The 24,958-nt window shown below is 32.2% G+C and overlaps 2 protein-coding genes across 2 annotated transcripts in view; both read left to right on the forward strand.

The window, feature by feature from the left end:
- LOC129234203 (5'-AMP-activated protein kinase subunit gamma-2-like) overlaps positions 1-24,330 on the forward strand; it is a 192,139-nt gene extending 167,809 nt beyond the window's left edge. The window contains exon 20 of the mRNA XM_054868122.1: positions 21,618-24,330. The gene's annotated coding sequence lies outside the window, so the exon portion shown is untranslated. The remainder of the gene's footprint in view (positions 1-21,617) is intronic.
- On the forward strand, positions 5,154-21,201 carry LOC129219177 (5'-AMP-activated protein kinase subunit gamma-2-like). The gene is made up of 8 exons (XM_054853499.1): positions 5,154-5,176; positions 7,785-7,911; positions 8,643-8,741; positions 9,383-9,505; positions 12,763-12,831; positions 14,496-14,570; positions 18,599-18,692; positions 20,948-21,201. The coding sequence occupies exons 1-8, from the start codon at positions 5,154-5,156 to the stop codon at positions 21,199-21,201; spliced, it is 864 nt and encodes a 287-aa protein (XP_054709474.1).
- Positions 24,331-24,958: the final 628 nt, after the last annotated feature.

Raw genomic sequence — 24,958 nt, forward strand, 5'->3', positions numbered from 1 at the left:
GCTTGAATGATCGAAAAGGCACTAAATCGCCAATGCTGATGTCGCTGCATTTGCAATGCGAATCCGGAGGTGAAGATATTTTCTCTATTCTCTCCCCTCGGCGAAAGCAATGAAAGGGAGGTAATTAAGCCTCATTTGTACGGTGGTTCATTGCTAAAGGGTAGTAAAAAAGTCATTGTAGAATCGTCAAGCGTAAGTTAGCTACACGTGATTTAAAAGAAATGGGGCGAAATTAGAATGGCGCAAAAGTATGAAACGAGTAAAAATTTTGAATCCTTAAAATAAATTAATTTTGCAGGACAAAAGAAAACATGCGTTGTTTTTCACTTCCAAATTTTTTTTTTCTTTTGTCCTTTTTTTAAATCACAATTTGCTGAACACCAGGGCCTGTCATCAGTCGGTGGACCCTGGTATCAGATATTATAAAGAAACCGCTTGTGAACCCCCCCCCCCCCTTTCACTTAATTTTTACGCGACATTTTTACCTCTTACATATCCCATCCCCCTCTCTTAATTCTAAAAAGAGAGTACTAGTGGGTTGGTAAGATAACTTTATATCAAAAGTACTAAATAAACGATCAGCAAACTTCAACATATTAATTAATTAGCATACTAATTTACATCAGAACTAAACATCCGAAATCTAAATATTTTATTTTAGTTACTGGAAAAACCAAAGCATACTTTTTCATTGTGTTCGTGTGTTTTTCACTGTGGATTTTTGCAGTCACAATGTTCTAGACTTTTGATAAACGCTAAACACGTCTGTTATTTGTTCCCAAACGTGCTAAATACCCCTTATGTTGTTGTAAAACAATTGTTAGAAGATCTTCGAAAAAAAAAAATTCATTTATTGAATTACCTTCTCAAATCAATTTGGCCAGCCTGAAAAATTGAGACGGATGGACATTCTCCCTATCCAATTCTAAGTTCCGCAGTAATTCTTAAAGCACGTGAATAAATTATATCACTGATATAGTAGAGATAGGCAATTTGCAATTATTCAAGTACATATGCATTTTCTTAAAATCTGAGCTCCCGTTATGTGTATGTGTGTGTATCTGTCTGTCGCTCTCTAGCACCAAAATGGATGGACAGCTTTATTTAAAAAAAAATTTCGGAAGGAGAGTTCATCGAGAGTGTTTTTAGCTAGGTTGCGTCTTTGGATGACATTAATTAACGAAGATATTAATTAAAAGCCTCTAAAATGTTTTTCGCGATTTTTGCAGTGAGAATGTTAAAAATTTCAAAATTTAATACCAAAATTTAGAGAATTTTTTTCCGCGTCTGATAAAATGTGTTTGGAGCTTCTATCTTTCATAAAATTCGAATTATGACGTTTTTTAAAGCAGATTTTAATAACGGCTAAGCCTTTATTCACGCGATTGAAAACCGAATGGGGTTATTTCCTTCAGTCAAAAGTAGTACTTTTAGTCACTAAAATTGATAGAATAAGCAAAATAAAATAAAATAAAATAAAATAAATAAATAACGTAACCCAGAAAATTCTTTCATTTTCCCAACAGTTATTTTTTAAATTAATTTTTTAATCTGTCCGATTTTTCAAACAGGGCGTGGTCTTGGTGACGTCACAAATGATGCTCTTTGACGCATTTTGTACCGCGTTTCCACGTTATGATAATCAAGAAGCGAATTAAATTGCGCTCTGCGCTTGCTATTAACCATATCGTTGCCAATACACGTGAGTAAAGATGCGAATTAAATATTTTGCTCTCTGAATGGCATTTCATCATTTGTGATGTCATAGGCAAGAAATGTAAACAATGAAAGCGCACAGTTTTTAGCATTTTTTTTTTAAATATTAAACTTAAACAAATTATTTAAAAAATGGTCAGATCCTGTGTTTTTAAGCATGCTCTTTCAGAAAAAAATACTTTTAAAATTTTGGAAACGACCCCATTCATTGTTGGCCAACAAGGAAATTAAAAGCAGTGATTCAAAGTTTTTATCTGTTGCCAGTTTCTATTTACTAAAGTTTCTAAAAATACTTGACTTTGATTTTTAATAATATAAGACTTTTAAAAGGATTTTCAATTTTCCCTCTTGATTCTGCAGTTGCGACTCAATCGGGGGTTTTTAAAATTTTTAATTTTATCGTTCCTTACGCATTTGCGTTTTATTCCGCAATTTGAACTTTAGGACAATAAAAGTCTTCAGATTTCAAGCGATAAATGTTCGCATTGTATCCTTATCAACTAGAAATCAGTCCGCAGACCTTTTCACGACACATATATAGTGACCTTTATAACTTTTTCCTGAAAATCACCTTTTTGGACAGCGTTTTTATATGAAGAAGGTTTTTCAAAAAAGTACAGAGATAAAATTGTTACATGACGTTCTGTATTTAAGAGGTTTTTTTTTTTTTTTTGAACTACTAAAGCTTAACAAAGAGTAAATATTAGGTTTATTTTGCATTCAATATTATAATGCTTCTTGAGAACCCAAAAAGCGTTTCCCCGAATAAGGAAAATATGCATGTTTGAACACTCAAAGTTATGATTGAAAGCTAGATAATGATAAGAAATTCTCTTCATGATTTGAGCCACACTTTTCTTCGTTTGTGGTGTCATTTTCTTGGAATTTTCGAAAACTATAGGAATGCTTAAATTGTCCTTTCTGAAACAGAAAGGTTATTTTGTCCTTTGTGCGTTATGAAAAGTGCTTAGTATTTTTTTAAAAAAAATTCTGTTATTTAAGCGCTTTTATTATCAGGGGCGTAGCTAAGGGGGGGGTTTTGGGGACAAAACCCCCCCCGAAAAGTTAGTCTCAAAAAAAGAGAAAAAGAAGAGAGAAGAGAAAGAAAAAAAAAGAAGAAAAAGGAAAAATTCCCAGCGATTATACATATATATATATATATATATATATATATATATATATATATATATATATATATATATATATATGTATGTATGTATATATATATATATATGTATGTATATATATATTATATATGTATGTATATATATATTATATATGTATGTATATATATATTATATATGTATGTATATATATATTATATATGTATGTATATATATATTATATATGTATGTATATATATATTATATATGTATATATATATATATATATATATATATATATATATATATATATATAAGAAGTAACCCCCCCCCCCCCCGAAAGTCGGGTCTAGCTACGCCACTGTTTATTATACTTGGCCTGATTGTCTCGGAGAAATCTGAGCCCTGGTTTTGCTTATATCTCTTCTATTAGATCACTTAGAGACTTCAGGATTTCACTAAATGATTTGCTTAATCTTAAGGTACAACTTAGCACTGAAAAAATAAAATTCTAAAATAAAATAATTATTTCAGTTAAGATGAAAAAGTTTCATGTAATTTTCCCATTAAATGTTTAAATATAAAACCCATTGTTACAAATTTCGTTGCCTTTCAACACTAATGTTAAAAGCAATCATAATGAAAATTTTGAATCAAGGCTCCTCTGAAGCAAGCATGAAATTAGCAAACGTAAATCCTACAGAGGAACAAGGATTAAATTTTAATGCCTACTGCTTAAAGTTTTATACATGTACATAGGTTTTCTTCCCTTTTAGTGAGGAGCATTTACATTAAAAACGTGAGGGTAAAATGATTCTATTTCTGAAATACATTTACACTAAAAAGAATAAAAGAACAGAATGTTTTTAAAAATACCAAGCACTTTTCATAATGCACTCAAAAGGACAAAATAACTTTTCTAGATCAGAAAGGGCAATTTAAGAATTCTTGTATTTTTTCGAAAATTCTAAGAAAATGACACCACAAACGAAGAAAAGTGCAGTTCTAGTCATTTCAAACCAAACTTTCCCATAAGAAAAATATGCATGTTTCAACACTCAAAGTTATGATTGAAAGCTAGATAATAGTAAATCCTCTTCATGACGTGAGTCGCACTTTTCTCCGTTTGTGGTATCATTTTCGAAAACTACAGGAATTCTTAAATTGTCTTTTGTGACTCAGAAAAATTATTTTGTACTTTTGAGTTCATTATGAAAAGTTCTTGGTATTTTTTAAAAAATTCTGTTATTTGTTTGTTTACAAAATAAGTCAATTTTTGTTCTGCGCACTTGGTTTGCAATGGAAACACAATGTTGTCAGCCCCGCTTAATCTTGTAACGAAAACCCCGCTTATACGAATAAAATCTCCAGGAACCGAATATTTCCCAATGTTAGACATTTCGGAATGTTAGGGATCCCGCTTAATCGAACAATTTCCCTGGTTAATCGAATAATAGTGATCAGCTTTCGCATATGTTTTAGCTGAGAAAATTTTTGAATACATTAAAAATTAAGAGCAATTACTGACACAAAAATTAAAAATTGTATTTTTCGGCAAACAACCGGCGGGGAAAAAACATTCATAATCTATCAAAGCATATCCACTATTCTATTTATTTTCTTTTATCGTTGCCATTACCAACAGACAGTTGATAATTAAATTAAAAACACAACGAAATATAAACATTGCAGAAGATAAGAAATTGATAGATATTAATTGCGTAAAACATGGTAATTGAAGTTAGAAAGGTGTTCTCAAAATACCTTCAGCAAGGAATTCACTATTATGGAGTGTCTCCAAAAAATATTAACTGAAAAAAGGTGTCGAAACAAAGATTCACTACCCACAGTTGTAAGTGACATATAATTTTCATACGTACTTTTATTTACTTAGCTTATTTAAAACGCTCTTTAATAAAAAACATGTTACTTCTATTACTTAGAAATTGATTTATTATAACGTTTTAAGACAAATGTTGTCAATCAGGAAAAATAAATAAAATTTCCCCGCTTAATCGAATAATATTTCTTGGAACTCACGGTGTTCGTTTAAAAGCGGGGCAGAGTACCAGTATTCCATTCAGTAGGGGAAATTCATCACAGACCGCAAACGATCAAGAAAAACCATCGTTCAGCTCGCCTTAAACCTTATTATAGTATTGCACCATTGATATCCTTAGACCTCATTAACAATTTCACTGATGATCTCCGGGGGGGGGGGGGGACTAACCTTACGGGGGACATAGCTTTTTCTTCCGTGCCTCTGGGGGTGATGGGGTAGTGATTGGTGTTTTCGGAGGAAAGGAAGAGAAGAGAGAACTAATAAGAAGAGAGATGGGGAAGGCGGGAAGTCCACGGTAAATGTATCTTTACAGAGTTTCCTAAAAAGTATCAGCGGCTAGGATAATTCAGCAGTTTTCCAAAAATCATTAGTAGGTCCCCTTATTAAGCGTGCAAGTTACTCCGATATTCGATAAAGTTCGATAATTTTCCATGATTAAGTAGGAAGAGAATAAGCTTGATCCATTTCGCCGTATGAAACTATTCAAAATAGTTATACCTGGATGGAAAACAATTAAGAACTCATGTTTAAAAACTATTTTCGTCCAGAAATGTACTTGAGAGAACTCTTACTGAAACTTCACTTTGACAAATTCAACAGGTTCTAATAAAAGTGAAAATGTTTTAGATTGTGCAAAAAAAAAATAAAAAAAAAAACAATTTTAACAAAGGTTGGTAACATGATAATGAGTGATAGTCTGTCAATGATGAAAAGTAATGAAAGATGTCTAATTTAAAAAATAGCTTTGATCCCACAAATTCAATTCATTTCTGTTGAAATCATTGAATGTTTTTCATAATACAATGTTTTTTATGCTACGTAATATGTACTACAGCCTATATAGAGCTAATATTCTAATGATCAATAGGCAAATTTCATTAGTTATTTCCGTTTATATTAAATTTATCTTGACTTCAATCAGTTTGGTATGTATGCTCATTTTCCCCAATTGTATTGTTTGCATCAAAAATAAAGATTGCATTAAAAATTTGAGTCAATAAAATTCATAATACACTGAAAACACTCAATTACCAACCAGAGCAATGAGGCTGTTGGCCATGTGTCCCCAATTTTTAAGAGCCCCAAAAATATACTAAAATTTGCTGTAGTTTTCTATTTAAGAAAATTAAGGTACTCTCCTGAATTTATCTATAGTTTTTCATGTGTACAAGTGTGGGTTGCTTTGAATAAGTGATTTAAAACACCTGAACACCCCTGAAACCTACCCACCCCTGATTCTTTATTAATGCTTTTGTTTATAAGGTTTGACTGTAGAGGACCCCCCAAAAAAGTTTGTTTATGGTCTACATTAGTCGGACCCTGAAAATATTACATACAAAGATCCAATTCGTCCACACATCACGCAAAGCGAATATATGCATTGCAAGAACTTACAAGTTGACTGTAATTCGTTGAAGCCTTGTTACTAAACTTGCTAGATATTTACTCCATGTTGTGAGTTTTTCTGAATGTAACTAGACTGCAAACTGATTATAGCAGAGCAAATATGCTGGAGGCAGTCCTTGTTTCAGAACCTACACTTTGATTTAGAAATGCATAAAATGGAGTTAAAAACTGCATAATTTGGGTAAAGCAGCTGAAATTATCTGAAAACTAGAGCTGCTAGAGAAAAACTAATTTCATATTTTGATTCAGAGCCCCAAATTTATCTAAAATCAGTCCTCAAACTCTGGGCACCGAAAATACAACATTTTTTTTGTGCTGTAAAGTAGATGCTGGGACACTTGGTGTTCCTGTCAAAGGGTTAAAATTAAGCAAAAAAAAAATTAACTACTTTTAAATTTATTTCTTCATTTAAACCATTTCTTTAAATTAAAAAAAAAGAAGAATACTCCCCTAAAACAAACTCCCGTAGCAGACCAAAAAGGTTATTTTGTTTTTACAACCTCAATGATATAAATCAGCAAAAGTGGAAAATAAATAATAATGTTTCTTCGGGGAAATTTAGGGCGAATTCATTCTGATTAGTAGATGCATCAGTTCGCACAACACGCTCAGGGGTCGAACGGCGCGATGACACTTCTTCCAGGCCCACTCAAAGAGAAAAATCGCGGTATCAGTTGCGGTTTTTCAACAGTAGCAAAATGAGTACATTAGTTCAATCGTTCTTCTCTTTTAAACATCTGGAACTCCTTCAAATCTTCAGATACAAAAGGCTTTAGAATCTCCATGGGGGGGGGGGGTGTCTCCTCAACCATGCGAGGAAATTCGCAACCCTCCGCCAAGTCAGTTCACTGTTGGCGACGAATTTGTTCCTAAATGTCGGCTTTTGTCCCAAAACATGTTTTCGTTAGTATTTTATTTTCTCTGCGGAGCTTACAAACTGGTCTCGAAGTGGAACTTCTTCACCTTTATCTATATTCTTTGCCGTTGCTCTGCCTGTATGTTGTTTATTTTACATAGCTTGAATGTTCAGAATATGTAAAATAAACAACATACGGTAAGAGAAGAAGCCTTCATTTGTGCAAGATTAAACCATTTGCTCATTTCTTGACTCTTTGCTTTCAAGTAATTAGCATACAATAATGATAATTTTAGAGTTTAAAATGAATTTAATTTTATTTATTTCCACAAATAAAATATTCAAAGAAAGTTTTAAAAACGAAATTCTTTTTTTCTTTTTAAAAAAACCAGGGGGGAGGATGTGAGTGCACCCATGATCTGGCCCCCTCACTTTTTCAAGGCACTAGCCGCTACTGTCTGCTGTTTTCAAATTGTTCCAGTTTATCCACTTTTCCTTTTATTGTAAAAAAATTATACTTTTCCCCCTCAAATTTTAAAAGTCAAAACAAGTTTCTGTAAATCTTTATTTAAATTAGCATTATTTTTTTTAAAAAAAAGTTTTGATTGTTAGCCCAACTAAAATTTTTTTTCCTTATCAGCCTTTCCCAAGCAACCAAATTACTGATTCAAGAAGAGGTTCACAGGCTACCAGTATATGAAGAAAAGAGGCATAGCGTTCTTTTTGTTATTACAAAGAAAAGGTTGTTACAGTATTTGTATAATAATGTAAGTTGATTTTGCCGTAAAATAAGCTTTGTTCTCTGATCAATCTTCTGCATGTAAGTTAAATAAGTACCTGTGTGCATGAAAAGTAAAATAAGAAAGTTGCTATTTCTTATTTTAATTCCTGCATATAGATCTTTAGTTATATTCTGTCTGCTCCACAGAGATAAATAAATTATTTAAGAATATTCTTTCCTAAAAAAGTTGTTACTCATTATAAGTATTCTAAATTTTCATTCTTAAAAATACTAAATTATTTCAAGCTATTTTGATTGCCTTTTTTATCTAAATCATTTTTTAATTCTAAAATATTCATTTTCATTTAGTCATTGTTATTTTTTCTTTTTTTTACGCACATAATGAACCTTTCTTTTTAATTACCTCCACTTAGCCTTATGTGGCTGTCATATTGGTTGAATTTGCCAAGTATAAACATTTTGCAAAATTCTATATAATGTCAAGTCAAATATAATAAAAGTACAGTTGGCTCTCTGTTTAACAATTTTCAAGGGACCACAAAAAATAGTGTCCTTAAGTAGAAAGCGTTCTTAAATAGAATACTTTCAACACTATAGTGGACCTTCTGGAACCGAGAAAAGCCATCGTTAAATAGAGAAAGTTGTTAAATAGAGTGTCATTAAACAGAGAGCCAACTGTATTTTATTCCATGTTAAAAAAATAAAGATGCTTGCTGTTGATATTGTTTTATTCTAACAATTTATTTTTTTTTTCAGTTAATCGAAAAATTTGATAAAAGCAATGTGAAAACACCTGGCTTTCTCAAAAAGACAATAGGTGAACTCAAACTTGGATCATGGGAAAACATAGTTAAGGTAATTTTTATCATATTCATTATAAATCTAACTCACAAGAAATTACCAGGTTTACTTTTATTATTTTTTTATTTTATTTTTTTAATTTTATATTGATGTTTCTGAAATTCAATTAAAATTTCTGACATTTCTTGTGAAGTTTTTCACAAAAGTATAGACATAATCAAAGTGTCATTCAAACCCTAGTAATTTTTTTGGAAAATATTTTTTGTTTAAAATATTTCATTATTTAACGCATACACATAGCAAAATGTTGTTGTAGTAATTGTTTTATTGGGAATTTATTTGAAATAAAACTCTGTTAAACTGTATAATTTTTTGACAATGTTTTAATCTTTCAATTCTCCAAATATCATTTTTAAAGCAATAAAATAAAACTGCAAAATGATATACCATTGGGTATTTGTTTGCATATTTAAATATTGAGCAATAAAAAAAAAGAAAAAGGGGTTTCAAGGCCTCTAAATGCATGTCTATTTATGCATATTCATCTCTTATGGTGCTAGACAGAAATAAGAGAATGTCAACTTCCAGTGATTCAGTGTAAATATTGGGTCTTATACTTAGTACCTTTCATTCAAAATTTGTATTCTTAAGTATTTTTTAAGATTCTTTTAAGTTAATAATTCTTTCAATTTTAGGTTACTTTCAAAACTAGAGTTATAGAAGCCTTAGACCTTTTTATTGAAAAAAATGTATCTGCTCTTCCAGTAGTTGATGATGATGATAAATTAATTGACTTATTTGCCAAGTTTGATGTGTTTGTAAGTTTGTATTGGATATTTTTATTACTATGTTAGTGTTGGTGATTAGTGTTGTGTGATTGTTAATTATGCAGTTTATTTTATTCTCTATTTAATAATGCTTGACCTAATGTCAATATCTAAAGAATATTTTGGTCCAATTCCGACTGCGGAAAAATTTATGTACGGATGACTGAATTTCTGTTTAATGACTACAGTGAAACTTCGGTAACTCGACATGCGGATAACTCGACTACACCAATAATTTACAAATACAAAAGTGACGACCAGCAACAGGCTCTGGACCCAGCTAGACTGGTCCTAGTCAATTTACAATCCCCAGTGAAGATCAATGGCCCTCTTAAAACTACCTACTCCCTTGCTCATTACCACCTCTTCCGGTAAACTGTTCCAAGGTTCCACTACCCTGCTATAATAATATTTTTTCCTAATATCCATATTAGCCTGAGATTTAAATAGATTAAAACAATGACCCCTTGTTTTCAGTGCTAAACTTCAGCCCCGTAACATCTTTCATTTTAATAAATTTAAACAAGTGAATCATGTCCCCTCGGTCTCTTCTTTGCTCAAGACTGTACATTTTTAACCTTCTAAGCGTGGAATCATAGTCTAAGTGAGAAAGTCCATTTATTAGCCTTGTAGCTCGCCTTTGAACCCTTTCCAATACATTAATGTCTTTCTTAAGATAAGGAGACCAAAACTGAACAGCATACTCCAAATGAGGTCTTACCAAACTTCTCTATAAGGGCAGAAGAACTTCTTTAGATTTGTTTGAAATAGATCTATTGATAAACCCAAGCATCTTATTGGCCTTGTTACTAGCAATGCTGCACTGTTGGCTAAACTTTAAATCCTGACTTATTAAGACCCCCAGATCAGTAACTTTGTCTGCCTGACTAATGACTGAACCTTACAAATAATAACTGGTACACTTATTTCCATGCCCTAAATGTAGCACTTGACATTTCCCAACATTAACAGCCATACCCCATTTATCAGCCCACTCCGTAATATGATCTAGATCCTCTTGCAGCTGTTTTGCTTGTTCTTCATTATCTACAGTCCCCATAATTTTGACATCATCAGCAAAACAATTCATGTTCCCAGAAATATTTTTGTTAATATCGTTCATAAAAACAATGAACAAAACAGGCCCTAACACTGATCCTTGAGGAACCCCGCTTAAGACCTCACTCCAATTAGAATAATTTCCCCTTACAACTACCCTTTGTTTCCTTCCGGTCAGCCAGTTTTTTACCCAAATGAAAGTTTTCCCTCCTATTCCTATATCAGCTAATTTGCTAAGTAGAGCAACATGCGGTACCTTATCGAAAGCTTTTTGAAAATCAATGTAAACAACATCTACAGGCTTCTTATTGTCCAAAGCCATGGTAACTTTGTCATAGAAATGTAATAAATTAGTTGCACAAGATTTGCCTTTCCTGAAACTGTACTGAAAACTAGTCAATAGATTAAAGTCAGAACAAACAACGTAAGTAGAAGCACAAATTTGTAAATTACCGCAGACACGTGTTTCGGCGTTACAGGGAACGCCTTTTTCAATGCAAAAATAATGAGCTTATGGATGAAAAGACCATCCATAAGCTCATTATTTTTGCATTGAAAAAGGCGTTCCCTGTAACGCCGAAACACGTGTCTGCGGTAATTTACAAATTTGTGCTTCTACTTACGTTGTTTGTTCTGACTTTACTATTCAGCACAAAGGTATTTATTTATCTTATTAGTCAATAGATTATTAGTCTCTAGAAAATTTACTATCTTAATTTTTATCAATGTTTCAAAAATTTTGCAAACCACCGAAGTTAGACTCACAGGTCTATAATTTCCCGCACTCCCTTTAGACCCTTTCTTGAAGAGCGGTGTAATGTTAGCCAGCTTCCAGTCCTCTGGCACTGTCCCCGAGTTATAAGAAGCATTGAAAATATTTACGATTACATCTGCTAATTCCTCCGCACATTCAACTAAAATTTTTGGATGAATATTATCAGGTCCCAGAGCCTTAGTCTCTTTAATTTTTTTCAAATGAAGTAAAACGTCATCCCTGGAAAATACAAAGTCCTCAAGCTGTACTATAGCTTGTGTCTTGTTGGTGTCAACTGTTGAGATACAGTTATCGTTAAAAACACTCGAAAAAAAGTTATTAAGAACATTAGCAATATCACTATCATCCTGAATTAAAATTCCATGCTCATCAACCAGTGGACCAATATGACTATTTCGAACTTTCCCCGAATTAGCGTATGCAAAAAATCTCTTGGGATTCCTGTTTATGTTATCTGCTAGTCTTTGCTCCAAGATCTGCCAGTCTTTGCGAACCATAAGAAAAATACATGTCATGTCCAATTTGACATGTATTTTTCTTATGGTTGGCCAATGCTTATTTCAATGGGCCGAAACTTCTCTAACTTGACACACATTTGCAGAAACTCCTAGTTGACATCCAATTGCTATTGTAGTCCAATTTTCGCTACCAACATTTTTTCACATTGATGTCTTCTCAGAATTTTTCGCTGCAATCTCTCGGTTAGTCGATTCTATTCTGGGAAGCTCTTTTTGAAAATTCCTTCCTTTATCAAATGGAGTCCGCCTCCACACTGCTTACACCATGCTGCTTACATGTTGTTAGCTGGACTTATCATCTTTAACAGACCTGACTGACGAGAAGCTTTTTCACCTCTTTTCAAAAATTACGGATTTATTCAATTATCTCAAATAATATTAGAGTTTTTTTTATGTACTTTTCAAAAGAAAATGGGAAGAAAATTTATTTACTAGAATTAATTTTTATAAAGTGAATGTTAACATTAGTAAATTAGTGATACTAGGAATTAAAATAATGGAACCTCAGTAAGTTCACATCTGCTTATGCCGACATGTTTTCATGTTCCCTTTGGGTGTCGAGTTCTTGAGGTTCCACTGTTTTTTAATATGGGTAAAATGACTAGAAAGTTCTAGGTTTTATTATATTGTACTCTTACGGGGTTTTTTTTTTCCCAATAATAGTGTGTGAGCTTATCTGATTTATAAATATCTTCCATTTAAAATGGTTTTAAGTGTAGCACTGTGTTATTTTTGCATTTTACAATAGAATAAATAATATTTAGAATGCTAAAAAAGTAGATGTCAATTAGGCATACTTAATCTTACAATTTAGCCAAGTTAAATTAAGTGAAATTGGATTAAATTGGTATCAAATTTTTATTCCAGCACTTTAATTTTATTTTCTTTACTTTCAGGCGCTAGCCAAAGAAAAGACATACCACAATCTTGAACTAACGATTTCAGAAACTATAGATAAAGCAGAAGTATGAACATTTATGAAAAGTTTTTTATTTATAAATATTTATTTCTCTTATTTACTCTTGTTTCTTTCAAAGACTTCTAAGATATTTGTATGCTTTCTTCTATAGTAGTTATCTGTCTGTATTACTTTTTATCTTTTTAAAACATATATGACTTTCATATTTACAAATAGTGTTTCTTAAGATCAATTTGAAAAAGGCATGAAGAGATTACACAAAGCATCCTTTATAAATGAAATATATTAACCATTAGGGCTCAACTTACATCCCGTGAACCATATGAGGCTTGTTATGTTTAAGGTTTCAAATTGAAAGATATGTTCTGGAACTCTCACAACAGATCATCTTCATTCAATACTACATGAGTTAATTGCAAAATTTAGAAGCCAAATAGCTTGAAATTGGTTTTTAAAAACAGATAGAAACTTCGTATCAATAACATAAACATATAGTAAGGAAAACAGCCATTCTTGGGGTGCAATTTTATTCCCACCCCCCACATTTTCCCATGTTATCTTAAAATATTTACACATTTCGTTTAATTGTATGTGTTCAAGCCCATGAGATTCAGCTTAATAGAAGGCGTAGCCCTTGGGTGAAAAGAGGTTGGGATCCAGTTTTGTTAGTAAAAATGTTGGACAAAATCTTAACCCACATTGTAAAGGTGTCCGATCAACCTTTAAAAATAATATATATATATATATATATATATATATATATATATATATATATATATATATATATATATATATATATATATATGTGTGTGTGTGTGTGTAATGTGTACTCAAAGGAATCATTCAATTTTTTTCACTTTGTCATTTCAATACACTTATTTTCTAGAAGAACGTTAACATGTTGTTTACCAGGGACATCATTTGACATTTTGTGGTAACTGTACGATGTTAACAAGTAGCCTCATATGTTGCCCTTAGATACAGACAAAGGGTTATACATTCAAACATTGGTTCTTATTAATTTAACATTTGTTTTAATACATGGGGCAAATACATAGCAAATGTATTGAGAGACAATTGGATTTTAGACAATATGACCAAAAAAAAAGTTGTTCGATTTCTTCTTTTTCACTTCCTAGAAAAATCGAAATTTTAGAAAGAATGTCCCGGCCGGGGATATGTTTATCAAATAGTGTTAAAAAGATGAAGATTATGTCACTGTTTACAAAACATACATGTGAAGGGTTACAATTAAGTGAAAAGCAAAATATGCGAGTATGTATTTCTGTTAATTTAAAAAGTATGAGCTTTTGTATGCTTTACTTGTGATTTAGTTGCCACCAGTGCAAATGCCTTTGTAAAGACAATTGAGACCAGTGGCCTCACTTACCAAAGTTTTAAAAGGGATAATGTTTGGCGTTTCTTGAAATCTAGAAGTATTTATGACTGAAACTAATGCATAAAAATTAAAAAAAAAAAAAAAATGCACACTTAACACACGCTCTCATTTCTCAACTAATCTTTATTTACATTTCTGTTCTATTTTGAAAGAGTGACCTTTTTAATAGAACTACTCCAAAGTAGATTTATTCTTTCTTTTTCTGGATATACTTTTATGCCTATTACCATTCAGTGTGTTTGTTATTGTCTACGTTAAACTGCTTTTTGTATTTTTCAGACATTGTGTACTTTACATTTTTTATCTTTTAGGTACACGAAGGAGTATATGTATGTACAGTTGATGAAACTTTAGAAACTGTGATAGACAAATTTGTTACTGTAAAAGTAAGGGCAGCATATATGATTTAAATATTATGACATTTGTTTTATGCTATGCTTATTTTGTTCTTGTGTCATTTTCATAAATGTATTAACTGTTTAATAATTCATTCTTTTTATGTTTACCTCTTTTTTTTCTTTGTGGCATTTCAGTATCAAAGCATTAATTTTTACGTCAGAGATTTAGAATAAATACTAATTTTAAATGACATTAATAAAACTGTATGCATTATTTTCTGATTGAGTATGAGTAAAACAATGAGATAATGATATTTTTGCTTTTTGAATAAATGATGCATTTTTATCTGTAGCTGGCTTACATTGTTGCAATTGTGCCAAGGGCGCCCGTATGCAAAATTTTAAGGGGGGGGGGGGCTCAAATATTTTCCCCATTGGTTTAGCAGGATATTTTCCTCATAGACATCGATTTCAGTGCAGATTAGAGTTATTTAAGTTTGACATTTTTAATAACTTATTCATCAATTGCTGGAGAAAAAATGTTTTTACATTTTTGCGGAGAAAAAAGTAGTAAAAGCAAGGAAGTTCTAATTTCAAAGGGGGGAGGCTTGAGCCCCCCACGTTGCCCCCCCTATATGGGCGCCTTGAATTGTGCAAGACTCCAATGACATTAGGGACCGGAAGTGAACCCAAAAATGCACTTGAAGTGTTGCTTTAGTTTTGTTCATTTGTAATTGAAAATTTCACATCATGCAATGTGCATTAATTCTTGGGCCATCAACTCGTGCTGCAAGACAGCACATTAGAAAAAAAGTTCAACCAGCATAGTTTTAAACTAATAACTTTTTTGTAATGCATGTGTTGATAATAGTAAGAAAGATGATTTTAGTGTCTTTTAACAAATATGGTTGAAAGTATTACCTTTAGCTGTGTGATTGTAACCAAGATAGTTTTACAAAGGCAGCGCCGTGTCCAAGGGGAGGGTTCTAGGGGTTAAACCCCTCCCTTGGGGAAAAAATAAGCAAAATGAAGAAAATGTATATTTGACTTAAATTTACTTTAATGAGAAAGTTTGCGCTCAGCGTTTTTATTTTATTTTAATTTTCTCTCTGAAGTTTTTTTGCGATTTACAACTGCTAAAGCCTTACAAACTGATGTAATATTTCGAAAGAAGTATGGCGGATGAACCGCTGAATGATCTACCAATGCAAAGAAAGAATATTGCTTATTGTAAGGAGCTTATTGTGAATTTGGCATATGTTACATCTATGAAGATGCATTAGTGATTGTGCTTGGCTATGTAATTTGCATCTGCAAAGAGCTCTTTCTTGTTTAGTTTATTAAGCACTAGCTGTACCCGACGCGCGTTGCTACGCCAACAAAAAAAATACATCATTATACTGATTTTCATGACAATCGGTTGAACGGGGCAGAAGTTGCTACTCTGCAGTGCCACCTGGCGGCGAGTGGCTCAATGAGCATATTATGCACCTTCTCCGTGGAAAAATACATATATATAGCAATTTTCATAATCGGTCCAGGTATCAAGGGATGCCGTGACTATACTCAAATTTTGTACTCACGAATAAAGAAAGAATTTATTTGTTCAAACTCAAGAAAAATGGCAACAGCTAACTTCTTATCAATGAGATCTTTCACGCGAATTAATTTCTGCAGCCGATAATTTTATTCGTATTTATCCAATGGATTGTGACTTAAATTGGAATAAAAAAGGAACTAGCGATCGGATTTTTTTCGAGCTGGTCTATAAACATTCCTAGTACCAAAAATAACAAACGGTGAAAGTTTCAGCCAAATCTGCTGGGTAGTTTTTGAGTTCATGGATGACATACAGACAAACATTCATTTTTATATATATAGATTATTTCAGAACATAACAACCTGATATACATTCTACATTATAAAAGAATTTGTGAAGAGTTTTTAATACTCATTGCAATATACTACATAGTAAACAGATTTAATTAAAAAGAAGCAAGCAAAGTTTGATTAAAGCGATTCTGTGAAACGAAGGAATACTTTGGTAACTTGTACAGCTAGATGTATCCTTCAAGAATACAGCAGTCCTTACAGGTGAATAAACGCCATACTGGGATCGGCAATTTGTCCTAAAACTAAAAGCTGTAAGGGGGTTGAATTCTCCCCCCCCCTACTGGTAAGATTAAAACCCCTCCCTTTATGAAAATCTGGACACGGGCCTGTACAAAGGTAAACTAACTTTTCATGTGATTGATGTAGGATGTCTTCATAAATTAAGATTAATAATGACTAATTATTAAAAAGTAATACCTGTTTTTCTAAAATGCTCATTTTAAAAGTAAAAAGATGAAAGAGCCACCAAAAATGTTGAGAGGCACCCAAAATTTTATAATTTTTATACATAAAGTTTTTTTTTTCTAATTGGGCTGCGTAGTATCTACTAACCCTTTGCAAATCTATTGTATTCTCCAGACTGGCAACCATTCTTTCATGTGGCCCAACTATTGGCAGATGCCATTAATATGAGAATTTTCACTCCTTGTAGCCTCACCAGTTAGAGGCATTTGGGCTCTGAAAGCTTAAAACTGCACTACGGATTTCGTTTTGTCAAGAGTATCCAAAGCCAAACAAAACAAAGGGGCCTTTTTGGTGCCACACAATCAAACAACTTGGAAGCTGTCAATATTTTGCATCTTGAATCCACTGTTTGGAACCAGGTTCGAACCTATGCCTTTGGGAGTAAATTGCCAAATCCTAACCACTACACCACTTTGTTCGCTATGCTTGCACAGAAAAGTCACATGAATGTCATGAACGAACTATCCTAAATGGTCTACAGCAGAAAAATACTATAGCTCTATTGGGTGTTACTTTTGAGACCATAATGTAATTTATAACAATAGTTGTAAATGTACTTATATGTGTTAAATTTTCTGCATTTTACACTAACATGTTGTTGTATTGTGCCAGCTAAGCTAGCGATTTGAGGTGCGCTGCTCCACTTTCCCAACTGTACCGTAATTTGGTGTGAAGTCCGACTTCCACAGTACACACTTGCCATAAGGACCTTTTTATTGAGTTGGCAACCATTCACAGCACAACAACACATTTACACAACTAAAGGACAAGGACAGCAAAGAGAAAGTATATCCATGGCCAAGCCAGCATTCAAACCTAGGCCCTCCCCATCGCAGTCAGACTCCTCTGACCACTAGACAGGGCGGAAGGCACACTAATGTGTGATTTTTATATTAGTGCCAACTAACAGGGTGCCAACTGCTCCGCATTTTGCGGAATTACTCCGCAAAAATAGTGAAATTCTGCGACTTCGCAAAGTTCTTTTGCTCCGCATTTCCCGGCCAAAAGTTTTCAAGCTTAAACATTGCTATTTTATCATAACAAACATGTAAATATGGGATATTAAAGATGCTTATACTCAAAGATTAAAGTAGTGTTTGAAACTAGTTTTTGTTAATTTAAAAATAGTTATTTTCATACTCGTGCTTAAAATGATTTATTAAAACTGTAAACCAATTTTAAATTAGTGGTTTTAGTTATTTTTATTAATTTTTATACAAAACCGAACCGCTCCACAAAATTTTAAATTGCTCCTCAAAATCAACACAGATGCTCCTCAAATTGTTTCTCCAAGGTTGGCAACCCTGCAACTAATGTATAAATAAGCTGAATAATATGTAGTAGCAGGTTATAATCTTCCCTTGTGTGTATATTTAGTCCTAACAAGTCCCCTCTTTTGGTCAAGACACATGTACCATACTGGGATTGACACTATGGGTTAAAATCAATGTTTCTGAGGAATGCTACTCCCCCCCCCCTGATAATAGGCATACATGCTAATTAAGTTCTTAAGGGGCTTACAAATATGTGACAGTTAAAAGGAAATATTTTTTGCTCCAGCAAAAACTTCCTTTATTTTTCTTAAATTTCTTTTCATTTCTTGCATTAAAATACTTCCTTAAACTTTTGAAACGTTTTTACAACTACTGCATAAAAATTATTTTGTTATGCGAAATTCTGCTTAAATGTTGACACTGATTTTTATAATTTAATTTTAGGTTCATCGGTTAGTGATAACTGATGGCAAACGAACGGTGCTGGGTATTATATCCTTATCAGATGTGCTAAAATTCTTGGTTTTGCAATCTGCTGGTAAGTTTTAAAAATTAGTACTAACTTAAAATATATATATATATATATATATATATATATATATATATATATATATATATATATATATATATATATATATATATATATAACTTGAAATATGGGATGCGTAAGCTTTGATTCAATTAAAAAGTTTTTGTAGTGACTTCAAAACCAAGCAGTTGGTTGTTGCTGTGCTTCTTCAATAATAGTTTCATTACTTCTGTTCAAATGTGATTACGTATGTAAAGAAAGATAAAAAATACTTTCAAATAATGTTAAATATTCTAACTGGTTCTTTCTTGCCATGTTAGATTTCTTAATCCAATTTATGTATTTTTGTTTTATTTTTTTAGTTATATGCTTCTGCAATTTGTTAAACTGAATAACCAAACAATGTGCTCAAAAAAGTTATCTATTGAACCATAACTGATAAAATCATATGTGCCCTAAAACATTTTATTGCCTCAATTTTTAATTTTAGATCTACATGTATTGTTTTTGTCGAGTGTAGACATAAAAAAAGAAGTATGAATAACAATGTATAAAATTTTTCTTTAGAACTCTAATCTCAGCTGCGGAATTTTTTCAGCGGACTGTTACGCAGACTAAAAACCCAAAAAAAAGTGAATTTTTTTTGCTAAACCTCAAAAGCATTATCCATACTTTACACTTGCATTAAAATCCATACTTACCACTTCCATGTTTTTCTCTTTTAGTTTAACCATTTTCATGGAGTGACACAATCAACATTTGCTTTGGGTGTTACCCTCAGGCAATTCCATTTTAACAGATGCAACAATTGTTGCACAAAACACCCTACAAAGACTACAAATATGCAATATTTTTTTTCATTTCATAAACTTTACTAAGTACACATGGACTGTACTTCTATGTAGGGCACTTAAATTTCAATATATTTTGGCTCAGTAACTGACGTAGCTTATAAGATACATTGCTGAGCAAAAAATGTTATTTAAGCAATGCTTTCGAAATTCTTCAAAATTTAGTTGCATTATACAAGGAGTCTCTGTTAAAAGTTTCAGAACTGCCAAGAGGGGTAGGGTGCATCTTGATGACTTGAAACCATGTAGCTATGTAGGGTCAGAAACGCTTTCCTGAAGCGGTACACCGATGCAATTCCTCCAGTTGTTTGCTATTTCGATTCAATGTGTGGGGTCAATCTAGAAATTCTTTCCCAGATTGCACTCATCGTGAGAAAAACACGTTACGCTTGTGCTTTATATCTATCGTCAGAATGGAAGCTTTATAAGCCTAAAGTTACAGGAATATGTGCCACAGCCATCCCGTTTCTGCAAAAAAGCCCGCAAATGTTGTTTTCGGAATAGATGAATTCTACCCAGAACTGGACATTTGTTGTGCACACAAACTTTCTCAGTTTGGTGTGAGATGATGTCTGTGACATTATAGCAAACATTCTTCAGGCCACAGTCATCAAGATTCAAAATCCCAGATAGAAGAGAAGATCCCACCACAAGTCTGACGTAAACAATAACAGGCTTCCCCACCGAAGGGGTCCCGTATATAAGGAAAATTAAGTAGGTCAAAGAGGAGAGACATTTTTGAGCAAAGAGCTAAGAGCCACAGACGACTGGCTCTCGGAGCTCTAAATATATTTGTAACATAAAATAATTTGTAAAATAGCTGTAAATATTAGATGTAATAAACCTCTCTTAGGTTCTGTGCATTCTCTTGTTGTCTTTATGCAAGAGATGAAAACGTCACAGCAGTGATGAACACAAAAGTACCATAAAGAAAACAGACCGTAAGTGAAAATTATTTTTAATGTGACCTGTAAAAAAGCAAAAGGTACATTGGTCCAAGTAAGTGTTCGAAGTTTTTTCAACCGGCTACAGTGCACACCTCACATCTCCAGTGCATAGAAATCCAGTCTGATCTTGCATTGCACGTGATTTCGAGTTGTCAGGCTGAATCCTTGCCGTCCTGTAACATTAAGATTTCTGAAACATTTAACTGAGGCACCCTGCATAGAAGTAGAGTCCATGTTTCTCATCAAGTTCATGCAATAATGCTGTAGTCAAATATATTTGGAGTCTTTGCAGGGGTTTTGTGGAACAATTTATGCATCTATTGCCACGAAATTGCTCCCTTGCTAGCTAGACCCCTGTTAAGTGAGATTTTCCTCAAAAGAAGTTGCTTTTTAGAGTTTTGATTAAAACAATTGTGTCGTTCTAGATTTTCTTTTAGATCATTTTTTTCATGTTTCATTTTCACAGGTGAATGTAATTTACTTGCTGCAGATATCATCGAAGAAGGACCAGAAGGAGCCATTGGAGGGATCGAATCAGACAGTGTGTTCTATGGCTCGCTGGCCGATGCTTCTTCTGCTTTAAAGCAATCAACCAGCTTCGAGGAAGAAGAGCCCTGTGATCTGTCGGAAGACCTTGTGAAGTTGCAAGTGGAGTCACAAAGTGCATGTGAAGCTGCTCTGGAGAGTGTGGAAGACGAAAACGAGCAGAGTGATGCTTGATCTTGCAATAGGAGATCTTGTATCCTGGTCTCGCTTCGCTCAGTCCGACTCACTTCACTCTGAGTGAATCAGCATCTTAGTTCACTTGGTAACAAACATGGTTTCATCCAATCTCTTAGAAAGTCTGTGAATAGATTTCAGCTGGTGAACTAGGTCTTTGTTCACTTGTCAACAAAATATCCGTTCACTTGGAAAGTCTGTGAATAGATTTCAGCTTCTGAACTAGGTCTTTATTCACTTGGTTACAAAATATCAATTCACTAGGAAAGTCTAAATAGATTTCAGCTGGTAAACTAGGTTTTTGTTCACTTGGCAACAAAATATCCATTCACTAGGAAAGTCTGAATAGATTTCAGCTGGTGAACTAGGTCTTTGTTCACTTGGAAAGTCTGCATTGATTTCAGCTGGTGAACTAGGTCTTTGTTCACTTGGCAACAAAATATCTGTTCACTTAGAAAGTCTGTTAAAAGATTTCAGGTAGTGAGCTAGTTTGTCAGCTGAAATCTCTTCACAGACCTTCCAAGTGGACGATGTTTAGCATATTTGTTACCAAGTAAACTAAGTTTTAGCGTACCAGTTAGCCAGCTGAACTCGTCAAAGACCTTCCACGTGAACCAAAATTAGTTTCTCTTACCAAATGAACTAAGGCGCTGATTCATACAGAGTGAAGTGAATCAGACTGAGTGAAGTGAGATTAGGGCTCATTGCTGCAAAATTGCTTTACAATGTACCTGAAACATTTATAATTTTCTAGTCGACTGTACAAAGGAAAATGTTTTGATATTTTACTTAAAATTTGTCCTTGTTTCAATGACATATTTTGTTTTAAAAAAGGAGATTATTTTAGGCAAATATATAAAAAAAATATTCAAATATGAACTTTGTACTTAATGTCTTAATGAATGTGTAAAGCCATGTCAAGCTTTTTTGAATGAAAATATTTAAAATATGAATTTTTTAAAACAATTTTAATTATTCTAATTATGATAAATTTTATTTAAAGGATGAGTTGTTGAAAAAAATAATTTTTTTATGGTACCCAGTCAAAAAGCTTTCTTAATATATGTAGATAGAAATGAAATCTCTTTTTATCTTAATTTCTTAATCATGAACATTATTAGTGGTGTTTTATATTTCTTACCAAAGTGCTCATTTATGTAATCTATGTTTTCAAACGTAATTAATTGTTTAGTATTTTTATAGATAATAGTATATATTTTTTTATAATACCCTCGAGTTACATTTGACAGTGCAGAATATAAAAATTAAAAACTTAAAACAAGTATTTCATATGTTACATATGTCACAGCAATAACAATATGATTTCTTAAAATCCAGAAAAAAATGTTTTTCTGTGTCAACAATGAGAACTTATTCCAATTAATTTGTATCTCAAATAATTACCCAATAAATGATTCAGCTGTTAACGTTTATGTTTTGGTCTTGAAATGTTAAAAAGCATGCAGACACTTCCCAAGTTAAATAAATGAGGGATAGTATAATTATTGATCAGGGATGAAACTTTCCGTGGCTTGTTTTTTTAACTAACAAATTCAGGCAGCAAAAAAATTTGATTTTTGCTGCAGCATAAAATGTATTATTAATGGGCATTCTCCTTCTTCATGTTTCTTTTTCAGAGAAAATTCTGAGATTTTTTTTTTCTGTAGAACTTTAAGAATAAATAAAAGCTCTAATTTTGCAAGGTGGGGAGCAGTAGCGTTCTTATAGATCCCTTTTGACCCTGCACGTTTTCTGTCAATGTCACATTTTTCACGTTTATTTATTCAGGCAGTTTCATCCCTGTTTGATAACTGATGGTACAAATATCTCTCAATATTCTACTGATCTATTCATAAAAATTATAATATTTATTCATTCATTCATATGTATACGTATCAGGAAATGGAATTTCTTTTTTAAAAAATATATTGCTTTAAAATAAATCTATGACTTTACATATTCCAGTGTATTTCAGTCATATTCACATGAATTCAAAAGAAGAATAATTTTTTGTGTAATTAGTAATTCAATGTAAATGAGAACTTGTCAGCAGTAGTTTGTGTACTTTAAATACATTTTGATACTTTTAGGCAGCATAATTTTTTCACAAAATCTTATTCTTACCTTGAAAACAGTTTTTAAATTGTACTTGAATGCTTAAAAGTTTCTGTCCATAAATAAATGTTGAAGTTGAATGATGTGAGATTATATTTTAACACAAATGGTAGTACAAGCATTATTCATCTGAATAATATGTAATTACAAATAGTTAATAGTAAATCTTAGCGCTAACATATCTTGTATGTTTTAATAATAATTAGAATAGAAATATGTATGGCGTAGATTATCATATTTCTCCTAATTCTAAATTTAGCGTTTCTTGAATTTTAAAGAAAGTTTTCATACTAAAGTTACTGGAAATATTGGAAACATCCTATTGACAACCATCTTTCCTTTGTCACATAAACCGCTGCCCCAGTAATGCTAAATACCGATCTTTTTTGTTTTTTATATGGAGAAAAAAAAAGTCAACATTGACTTGTGTATACTGCCATCTATCGAAGATATTAGGAATTATCAGAGAACAGCTGATTGTGAAACTGCATCGCTCTCTCAATCTAATTGTTACAAAATATCAATTGTTCACGATCGAGGCACCTGGAGCGAGTCCTGTTCTGTCTGACCATCGATTATATGGGAAGGCTAATATCCGGTTTATAGGTGGAAATGGACGTATCTATTTGTTTACAGGGGTTTTGGCTTGTTACAGATGTGCACTTTTGCCTCTATTATTCAGCCCCAGTTTTGAAAAAAATGAAAATTTGCTCATGGCAATATATTTTTTAATCTAAAGTATGTTCAATCTATATTTTCACAACAGAAATTGATTTATTTATGAATGAATAAGGCACTAGTGACATTATAAAACGCATGTATCAATATCCCGCATGTATCAATATTCCGTTCCCTTCTCCCCTGCTAGATTCATTCAGATGGAATCATCTTTACTTGGCGGATTGCCAAATTACATATAATCCATGGTCAAACAGTATCTTCTGGCATCAGTTGATTAGTGCGTTGGCAGGGGCGTAGCTAAGGGGGGGGTTTTGGGGACAAACCCCCCCCCCCCGAAAAGTTAGTCTCAAAAAAAAAAAGAGAAAAAGAAGAGAGAAGAGAAAGAAAAAAAAGAAGAAAAGGAAAAAAATTCCAAGCGATTATACATATATATATATATATATATATTATGTATATATATAATATATATACATATATATATACATATATACATATATATATATATATATATATATATATATATATATATATATATATATATATATATATATACACACACACACACATATATATATACACATATATATATATATACACACACACATATATATATATATATATACATATATATATACACATATCTACATATATATATATACATATATATATATACATATATATATATACATATATATATATATACATATATATATATATATATATATATATATATATATACATATATATATACACATATCTACATATATATATATATACATATATATATACATATATATATATATATATATATATATATATATATATATATATATATATATATATATATATATATATATATATATATATATATATAAAAGAAGTAACCCCCCCCCCCCCGAAAGTCGGGTCTAGCTACGCCACTGTGCGTTGGTGCAGTTACCGGTCCTTTTTTGTCTGCTAA

This window comes from Uloborus diversus, chromosome 1 (genome assembly GCF_026930045.1).
Source record: "Uloborus diversus isolate 005 chromosome 1, Udiv.v.3.1, whole genome shotgun sequence".
NCBI lineage: Eukaryota > Metazoa > Arthropoda > Arachnida > Araneae > Uloboridae > Uloborus > Uloborus diversus.